The sequence below is a fragment of the Petaurus breviceps genome, unplaced genomic scaffold (genome assembly GCF_028583685.1).
Source record: "Petaurus breviceps papuanus isolate PSGF00001 unplaced genomic scaffold, PetGlider_PUasm1.0 38, whole genome shotgun sequence".
NCBI lineage: Eukaryota > Metazoa > Chordata > Mammalia > Diprotodontia > Petauridae > Petaurus > Petaurus breviceps.
The window spans coordinates 48,849,472-48,860,110 of record NW_027186304.1 but is presented as its reverse complement, the minus strand read 5'-3'; the positions used below and the strand labels follow the sequence as shown (position 1 = coordinate 48,860,110).

Sequence of the window (10,639 nt, the reverse complement as noted above, 5' to 3'; positions counted from 1 at the left end):
GTTAAACTAAGGTGTGTATGTGGAGAATGGGAACCGGGTTTAGTTTGAGCAGGTTGCCCAGTAGCTCCTGCAGCGAATTGTCCACTCCCATGGCATCACCTGTGACCCAATGCCTATCTGTACCATAACACTTTCATATAGTCAAGACCCTATGCCCAGCTTCTGAAAGGCAAGGCGAGAGCAACTCCGCCCACAGGCCCCAAGAGGACTGACCGACCCCAAGGGCAGAGTTGGGCGGTGGTAGAGGCAGCTGGGCGGTGACGCACGAAGTGGACGCGGGTTCCTCCCCTCGGCCCCCCTCCCTCCCGCGGAACAGACCAGAAACACGAATTGGGGGCGGAGGTTGAGAGGTAGGGGGGGGGGACTGAAGAAAGGGTTGGTGTGTTTGGCTATTAAAAGGACATTTTTTTTTCTTTTGCTGGACAGAGGTACGGGATGACCCTGATGGTGCTGTTGCCAGACCTTTGGTTTTCCGCAGTTACCAATGAAGAGCAAGTCCTCTCCTTCTCCCCCTTCCCTTTTCTATTGAGTGGTGCGCTCGGCCCCGACCCCCAGCTCAGGCTCCGCAGCAAATGCACTGCAGAGAGTCGCGGAGGGGAGGGGGCACGCGGGAAGTCCCACTGGGAGCCGCGAGCGTCCTCCAGTCTTCCCCCTTTCCTCACCCCTCTCCCTCGCCCGGACCGCTTGCCTCCCTCCTGCAGAGGCGGGGCTCAGGCGCCACCCAGTCACCTCGCACCCCTCCCTCCTTCCCTCCTGCGCGCAGGAGCTTCACTTCTCGCAGCCCCCGTCTCTCTGTCGCTTTCACGTCTTTCCCTACTTGCCAGCGCGCCGTGCGGGGGCGGCGCCGGGGCCCTGCTGACTTACCCCGGGGCTGGGAAGTGGGGATGCTGCTGCTGCTTCTGCTGCCCCTGGGGCCGGGACAGCACCTGAAAGAGGAGGAGGTGGCGGCGGCAGCGGCGGCTGCAGGACCACGAGCTCGTGAGCCAGTCCCGGGAGGGATTCTCCCCGCAGCCTCGCTGCTTTCCGGGCTTTTCCCGCTGTCGCTCGGCTCCTGCTGCCGCCGCTGAGCGCCGGGGCCTCGCCAGGCATGAGGAGACGCAGCACGGGCCAGCCGAGACCTCCCGGGCCCCTAGGGACGCCCCCGGCCACCGAGCATCGCGCACGCCGGAGGCGGCCAGGGCTCCTGCTTTAGTCTCGGCGATAAGAGAAAAACCAGCGGAAGAAGGAGAGGTTGCGGCGGCTGCAGAGGCTGCTGCTGCGGGAAGCCGGGAGAACGCGGGGTGAGGGCGACTGTCCGACCTGGAGATTCCCATTCCCGGGAACTGGACGCCTTGCCCCAGATCCCGAGATGAGGGTGCGAGGCTGGAGCGTCTGAGACGGTGGCGCCTTCGCTACCGCCGCTACGCAGGGTCGTGCTGCAATTTGGTGTCCCTTCTCCGCAGGGAGTGCTGAGCCGGGGCTCCCAGCCTGCGCTTCACCCCGCACCGGCCTCCCGCTGCTGCTTTTTCCCACCTGCGCTCGCGCCCCGTGCTCTCCTGATTGATAGAAACACCCTCCACCCTGAGCCTTCTCATCCTTTTCCCTCTCTTCGGTGCATTTCGACCTTTTCCCCATTCGCTTTTCTAAATCCCGGTTAACCTCCTTTCCCCATCCACTCTAGCTTTCACCCTGACCCCTTACTACCCCTCCCCCCGCCAAGTTCATTCATTCGTTCTGTGTCTACCCCTCACCCCGACCTCCCCACTTCTTTTTCTCCAATCTCTCCTTCCACCCTCTCCCGGCTTCAGCTTCCCCTCTGCAATTTGCGGGGTGGTTTAAACAGTTCATGGGAGTGTAAGGCCTGGACAGTGCCCTAGTGCTCGGGATCGTTGAGCATCCAGCTCCGCTAGCGAGGAGGAGGAAGATGTCTCTGCTTAAGTGGTTGCTGCGGGTCTCCAATCGCTCTTTGCTCGCCTTCATCTTCTTCTTCTCCCTCTCGTCATCTTGTCTATACTTCATCTATGTGGCCCCAGGGATCGGTAAGCACTAAGGCATTCCCTTCCTTCGACCAGGAGTCATAAATGCCCACACACTCGCACCTAGCAAAATCCAGGAAATTACTTTTTTTTTTTTAGAGAAGATAGTTTGGTTATTACCGGGGTAAGGGTCTTTAGGAAGTAGTTTACTTGAACTTTATGCGACTGGATATAGTATACTTCACAGTTCTGTTAATTTGAAACTGAATAAAACAATTTCAAGTAAGTAATTTGAGGGTCGTCAAAGAGGCACAACTTCACTGTGAATGCCCTTGTTCATTTTTTTTTTAATGTATTCATGACAGTATTATATTGTACTGACTAGGTTTGCCCCATCATCCCAGCTCCGTGCATGCTCCTAGTAATCTTAAAAAACTTTTAGTTCATTAGCTGGGGAGTAAGATAGATTGAAAGGAGGAACCAATCAAAAGGAATTGGATTTTTAGGTAGCTGAGAGTTTTGGAATGTATTTACTGAATTTCCTAAATGAAATCAAACGACGGTATTCCTCTACTTTACAGACTTAAGGGGGAGTACCATAGTCTGTCTTGACCAGTTAACACAGTTACTCCCTGTGGAGATAGTAAATATGTTTGCATTTCAAGTGATAGATTTCCCCGCTCACCCCTCCTGCTACCTGTTCCGGTGTTGTCAGAATTAGAACAATGCTAAATATTAGAGTGAAGGTTATATTTTAAGACCACAGATATATTAAAATTCATGTCACAGACTAGATCTGACTCATGCTTCTTTGCCATTGAATCTAATATACAGAACTAATGGTCTACTCCATGTTTTAAATGATCATTTCCCTAGGGTTTTTTTTCTTACACTAGCTTGGCTAGTTGACAATCTACCATATTGTTTAAGGGCTGTTTCATTCTGGCATTATGGCTAGGACCTGGGAGTATTTAATGTTTATGGGAATCCATACATAATATATTTTTAAGTGGTTTTCTGTATTTCTCCAAATGCTGATTTTATCACTTAAATGCTTTCTGTTTTATTCATCATCTGTGTTAAAAACCATTGACTGTGTAACTTGAACATATACATTTGGAAAACTCCCAAATTTACATACTGTTGAGTCCTGAAAATTTTAGGTTCCTAGTTATGTATATCTGAAGGCAATTTAAGAAAACCATAGCTTGCATATAGTGATTTAAAGATTTTCAAAGCACTTTACATATGTTATCTTATTTGATACCTACAAAAAGTCTGGGAGGTAAGTTCTATTATTTCTATTTTTTCATATGAGGAAACTGAGGCTGACAGAGGTTAAGTGACTTGCTCAGGGCCATACACCTACTAAATAGCTGGGGCAAAATTTGAATTCAGGTTTACCATACTCCAGGTGTTTTGAATAATGGTTGGTTAAAGTGATTGCCAAGAGGGATGACTGGGGGAGAGTGGGGGAGAATGGGGAAGCAGTGTCATGGAAAGCAGGGAGAGATTATTGTCTTACTAGCATTCTTGAAAATAGAAATTTTCTTTGGTCCTTTGATGTTTAGATTTTCTAGATTGAAATAATATTAAGATCTGATGTCTGAGAAACCTTAAATTTTGCTGAAATCTGGTGTGTCTTAAAAATTTTTTTGATATACCATGAATATTGTAATTGTTTCCCCAAAATGAAGTAAAACATTAAGATCCTACTTATGTGCCCAGGGGCTTTACAAATATCTCATTTTATTCTCACAATATCTTTGGGAGGTATTATTATGAAAACTGAGGTAGAGGGAGGTAAAATAACTTGCTCAGGGTCACCTAGCTATTAAATATCTGAGATTAGATTTGAACTCAAGTCTTCCTGACTCAAGCCAGATCTGGTGCCCTATCCATTGCACCTGACTCCAGGCCCAGCTGAGGTATTTATTTCCATCACAAGAAAAAGCCCATGGCACTGACTTCACCAGCAGTTAAGAAAGCTCAGTAGAATTAATTAGCCAATTCATAAGGCAAAAACCATAGTAATCTTTAGTTTCTTAAAGGCCTGTCATTTTTTGGGTCCTAAAAATCAATTTCTCAAACTCTATAATAATATATGCTTTGTGATCCTTAAAAATTGTTATTCTCTAGAGTGTACTCTTTCTTGAGGACATCTAATTCTTTGAAACCTCAGAGAAAAATTACTTGATTTGTAAACTACAATATTATTCATTTAAATTGCAGTTGCAACAATCTGCCTTATTGAAAGTAATTTAAGTTCTTTGCAAGTAATACAAAAAATTAGTGGATTGAACCTAGAGAACTTTATTCTTAGGACCATTTGTACTCACCTATCTTTTCCTTTGAATGAGCAATTTTGAAGGACTTTCCAAATACATTAAAATGTTATGTAGATGATTTCAAAATTTAGTTGGTCTGAAAACCAATGTGAGTGAAAACTCAGGCAGAGTGCTAATATACCATCCTTATCCAAATATACGTTATGTGTGTAACTGTATAATAGAAGATCAATTTATTCACTTCAAGAAAATCTTTAATAGCAGTAATTATAGCAGCCAGCTTGAAATGACTTAGGCTTACTGTTACTAGAATGTGGTATTTGTTCAGAGTCTGGAATTGGACTTCTTATATAGTATGATCATTAGACTTCTTTAGATATATAGTGATCTGTTTTTCTTTGGGTTATTAGCGTTGTTTAAAATTGGTCAAGAAAAGTAAAATGCTGACTTGTAAATTGATGTCATGTTGTTCTTCTGAATCATTTGGCAAGATGCAGTACTCTAAAGTCAAAGTAATCTCCCCATTCATTAACGGCAATTAGCATGACACTTATTTATATTTATATCAGGTTTAGACTATATTCCTGTTTAGTGATCGGTCTTTGCAGTAGTAAAAGATCATTCTGATACTCTACTTATAGGCTGTGACTTGCATTGTTTGTAATAAATAATATAGTGTAATAAATGATGGCCTGCAACATTTCTGAAAAGCCCCAAAGGAACTTACTGTTTATTTGCTTCAGCTGGTGTCCCAGCAGTGATACTATAGGGATAAGGACTGGACTGTGATTTCATTGTTCTTTTACTGTGGTATGGTAAGCCTTTTCTTCAGCATTGGGTCAGAGAGTTGCCTAGAGCACTGAGAGGTTCAGTTCCTTGCCCTGATTCACACAACTAGTATGTATCAAAAGTGACCCTTAAACCCAGGTCTTCCTGGCTTAATAGCCAGCTTCTTGTACACTATACAACATAATGATATTAGCTGATAGCTAACATTTATATAGTGGCTATTACGTGCCAGGCACTGTGCTAAGTTGATCCTCACCACAACCCTGGGAGGTGGTTGCTGTTATTATCCCTGTTTTACAGATGAGGAAGTGAGGCAAGTAATTTGTCCAGGGTTACACAGGTAGGCATCTGAGGTCAGATTTGCACTCAGGTTTTCCTGACTTCAGGCCCAGTATTCTATCCATTGTGTCTGTATAGATGCCTCAGATTGAAACACTGCCTCTCTGCTAATAGGTATTGTAAATGATGGATGTATAATTATTGTGAAGAGAGAGTGTCAAAATGTGCTTATGAATTAAACTACTTTAAAGAACTTTTTTTTGCCGTTTTAGTAAAAGAAATGACAGACTATGGGGGCAAATCTTTCTTGGTCTTATACGGTAAATATTAGTGTTTTTTTTTTAAATTAAAGTGTTTATTAAGCACTTTTCATGTGCCAGGCTCTGTCCTAAGTGCTGGAGATACAAATAAGGAAAGGAAAATTCTCAAGGAACTTACAGATCTAATGGGAGAAGGTGGTACACCAAAAGGAAGCTTAAGTGGGCCAGGGATGTCAGAGGGTACCAGGCATGGGGGCATGCTGAAGATGATGGCAGAGTTGAAACCAAGCAGAACTGCTGGTGAAAAATGAAGAGGTGACTGGAATTTTGAACCCTTTATAAATGGAGAGTATTGAGGGGAGTTTTTTGTTCTGTCCTCCAATCAGAGAGGCAGAAGCCACTGAGGTTACTGATGATGTGTGAATAGCAAAGCTCAAGCAGTGTCCATGATAATGAACTTCCTGGTGATGAGTTTATCCTAGGTGAGGTGTGATGAAGGTGATAATGGAGGTGAAACCAAACATCGAAGCTTGTGGTAAGTGGAATGCTTGTCCAAATTCTGTACTGCCTTTCTTAGTCACATCTAAGGTTCATGTCTTCTTTTTCTTTACCTGTCTACATGTTGTATTGATAGTTTATATATCACTGTCATTTCTCAGTGATGACCCCACCCCCTAGATCTCTCTTATATAATAAGAGTACAGTCAAAATACATCAACACTAGCCACATTTGCTTCATTCTCTACCTATATGTAGGCCACCTCTTCTCTTACTCTTGGTCCAAGAAGTCACAATTGGCCACAGAAATGTATCTCCGACTACTTGGATTTGCACTTTACATCTTTATCTTTTCCCTCAAATTTTCCTTCTGCTTTTGCATTTTTATATTCCAATGTGGTAATTTTCTTTTACAGAGAATCTACTGTTTCAAAGAGGGTCAATATTTTCTTATAAATCCACCATTCTCTTGTTAAATTTGTTTTTTCCTTAATATCTCTAACTTTTTTTCTGTTGTCATTTTTCAATTTAATTCTTTCATTACTCATATAAACAAATAAAGAAAAGCATTTATTAGAGGTTTACAATGTGCCAGGGTAATAATAGCAAGCAAAGAAGTACTTAGTGCCTTGGTTCAGCTATTTAATTATTTAGCACCTTGTTTCAGTTCAAGTTTCTTTTGAACCTTGCCCATGATAATATAAAGTCTTTATTAAGAAACAGAACTTGTGAAATCCACAGTGGGAGGAACTTGCAGATGCAACAGGAAGGGGTAGAATAGGGAGGAGCTAATGATCATATATAAGGAGAAGCCCAAACTGAGAAAGAGCAGAACTGAGAAGAGAACATTTGTGGTGGCAGAGTTGAGAAGGACAAGACTTGTGGTATCCTGGCACTCTGTTTGTCTGTTTGGTCTGTGTTGATTTTTGCTTGTGATACTTTGTACAGAAGCCCTGGGACCTTATTGGAAGCCCTGAAAGAGGATTTTCTTGTTGTTGTTGAAGTCCTGGATGAGGGTTTCAGAGGTGCTGGGACTATACTGATGATTTGTGTTGAGTTCTCAGACTTTGTTGGTGGGTTTATGTTGATTTCACAGGCAGATAGTGAATTGATGATTGTGCCAGCAATGTATATGAATGTTACTGTGGCTCTGTTAAGCTTTGTCTTCCCAGAAACAGGAACTGTGAAGGACTTGAGGTGGACTGGACATTGTTAACTTCAATATGGAACTAGAGAAGGAACTGGATGAGGAACTGAATGAGGAGCTGAGAGCTGTCTACCTTTGAATCCAGGTGACAGTTGGGTAGATTCAGGCAGGAGCTGTCATTTTCACTGGCTGTACCCCATGCCTGCAATGTTCTCTCTCCTATCACCTCTTGAGTTCCTTCAAATCCCAGTTAAAATCTTACCTTCTACAGTAAGATTTTTTCGTATTCTCTTAATTCTAGTGTTTATGTTCAGTTTGTCCTATATTTGTAGCTTGTTTGTATGTAGTTGTTTGCATATCATCTCCCATGTTAGATTATGAGTTCTTTGAAAGCAAGGACTGTCTTTTGTATTTTCTTTTTATCCTTAGAACTTAGTACAGTGATTGGTATATCACAGGTATTTAATAAATGTTTGACTGACAAATGTATGGTGGTGGTGGTGGTGGTGGTGGTGGTGGTGGTGACTCCTGAAAAGACAGTATCCTCCATTATTCCTGTTTTAGCCACATGTCACCAGCCCAGAAGTTTCACTGGGTGGACTAGGCTAGTTTTACTTGTGGTGTCAGGAAACAGAGTATGTTGGAAAGAACACTAAATTGACATGAGACTTAAGTCCTAGTATTGAATCTGCCATTATCTAGCAAAGTGACCAAAGTTAAATCACTTTATATTTTTGGCCCTTAGTTTTCTAGTCTATAAAATGAAGCATTTAGATTAGATCTTTAAATTTCTAAATCTCTAAAAATTTGTGACCCTTGTCATATTTTTAAAAATTAACTTTAATCTTTCAGTTAATAAGAATTTATTTTCTCTCCCAACCTCTTCCCCCAACCAATTAAAAAAGAAAAATAATACTCTTGTAATAAATATGTGTAGGTCAAGCAAAAACAAATTCCAACATTGACCATGTCCAAAAAAAGTGTGTCTCGTTCTGCATATTTAGTCAAGTACCTCTCTGTTAGGAGATGATTATCATTCTTCATCGTTGGTCCTCAGAAATCATGGTTAATTATTACATTTGTAGAATTTTGAAGTCGTTCAGTTGTTTGATTTTACAGTGTTGTTCTTACATAAATTGTTCTCCTTATCTGCATCAGTTCATGCAAGTCTTTGCAGGTTTCTCTGAAACTGTCCTCTTCATCGTTTCTTCCAGCACAATAATGTTCCACTACATTTCTATACTATATATTTTTTTCGTTCAGGTATTCCCCAATTGATGGACAGTCCCCAGTTATTTGCTACCACAAAAAGAGCTGCTATAAACATTTTTATATGTATAAGGCCTTTTCTTCTATCTTTTTTTGGAGGTGGGTATATGCCTAGTAGTAGTATAGCTGGGTCAAAGAGTAAACACAAATGTTGGGGTACATTTCCAAATTGCTATCTAGACTGTCTCTTCCAATTCATAGCTCCACTGACTACATTAGACATTCTGCCTTTTTCTCTCTTGATAGAGATAGGCTTGTGTGTTTAGGGGTTTGATATATTTAAGGACACTAGGGCCAGTGTTAGCTTTTTCACTCTAAGAAGAAGCAAGGGTTAGAGAGAAAAGTTCCCATGCCAAAGGCATTGTCATCCCTTTTCTTGGACTTTTGTTGACGTAGCCATTCAAGTAGCTATAGGAGGTACTAAAATTCAAAGTAAGGAAGAGCATAGAAATCATGTTGTCATGCTCACCCCCATTTTCTTTTTCTAAAGAGATTCTGAATCTTAGTGATCATTATCTGGTCATAGGAGACCTGGAAGAGCCTTTACGTGATTTCCAGTAGTAGTTAATTTGATTTAACACTCAATTTGTGGGGCTTCCCAGCATGTTGTCTGACAAAGGCCTCATCTCTTCTTTAGTTCTTCCCCTGGGGAGAGGAGAAGCAGGCTACTTTCCTTGAGTATATCTGCTCTAGCTTAGGGCTCAGCTCATATTGTTACCACAGGCATTTTTCTAGTGATCAGTCAATTAGTAAGCATTTAGTAAAAATTTAGTATGTGCCTAGCATAGTACATTAGACCATAAAGTGCAGGAGATGGGAGGAGTAATGTGCGAGAAGACTGAAAATGTGACAAGGGGTCAATTTGTAAAGAACTTTAATACTAAAAAAAGGAATTTTTATCTGACTCTATCTGTTCAGAGCTCTAAGTATAGTACAGTTTTCAGAGTGACTTAAAGGCATAGAAATGTGAATTGATTCTTATATAAATCAGGAAAATAAAAATAGACAATAAATGTGTTGCTTACTAATTTAAATCTGAAGGGTTCATTTCTTATAGACAAATGTCACCTTTCTCTGGTAAAGACATGCTATTAGTAGTATGTCGAAATCCAGATAGAATCCTTTAGTAAGGAAAAATTCAAAAATAAATTTTTTTTTAGTTTTTTAGTATTGCTGTATTCCATGCCATGAACTCTTTTCATTTTAATTTTTCTCAATATGTTCAAGACAGAATTCATGAATAAATGGATTCATTGCCTTTCTGTTTTCACCTTATAAACTCTGAACTCATTCATATTCAAAGCTTTTTAGCATCTTCTTTACATGTTCATTTAGGGTTGGATTTTTTTTGGTGGGAAATTTTATTGTGACTTTCTTAATTATATTTAATCTTGTTGTTAACCAGCCTTTCCTTCCCCACCACCCTATTTCCTCTCGACTTTCTTAATCCAATTGGAAAATCAGGCAGAGTTGCTTTTAACTTTTGACACTGAATTTCTTTTAAGGCCATGGGTGTTTTATATAATAGTCTATTTATTTATTTTTTTAAATTAAATTTTATGTTTATTTTTAGTTTACATCACTCATTTCCACAAAATTTTGAGTTACATGTTTTCTCCCCATCTTTCCCCTACTCACCACCCTAAAACAGTAACCCCATTGTATACCTCCTCCCCCATCTGTTCTCTCCTATATCCTCCCTCATTCCCCCTCCAACTTTCCAATAGGGCAAGATGGATCTCTATACTCCAGTGCCTGTATATCTTATTTCCAAGTTGCGTGTAAAAAAATAATAATAATATATATTTTTGAAAATTTGATTTTAAAACTTTGAATTCCAGATTCTTTCCCTTCTTCCCTTGTCACTGATCCTTACTGGGGAAGATAAGCAATTCAATATAGGTTGTACATGTGTAGCTACACAAAACATTTCCATAGTGGATATATTGTGAAAGAATGACTATATTTCCCTCCTTCCTATTCTGACCCCCACTTGTTCTATTCTTTACTTTGACCCTGTCCCTTTTCAAAAGTGTGTGCTTCCAATTTCCCTCTCCCCCCAATCTGCCCTCCCTTCCAACATCCCCCGTCTCATCCCCTTCCCCCCTACTCTTCTGTACGGTGAGATACTCTATTTCGTGTGTATGTCATTCC

General features: G+C 41.1%; 1 protein-coding gene across 2 annotated transcripts in view; it reads left to right on the top strand.

Moving 5' to 3' along the window:
• Positions 1 to 795: 795 nt before the first annotated feature.
• The window catches only part of B4GALT6 (beta-1,4-galactosyltransferase 6), a 104,905-nt gene continuing 95,061 nt past the window's right edge, over positions 796 to 10,639 (top strand). Inside the window, exon 1 of one of the 2 annotated variants that reach the window (XM_069099859.1) lies at positions 796 to 2,018. In XM_069099859.1, the coding sequence (XP_068955960.1) occupies positions 1,904 to 2,018 (115 nt within the window). In that variant the 5' untranslated portion in view covers positions 796 to 1,903. The remainder of the gene's footprint in view (positions 2,019 to 10,639) is intronic. The other variant, XM_069099860.1, reaches the window with a different exon arrangement.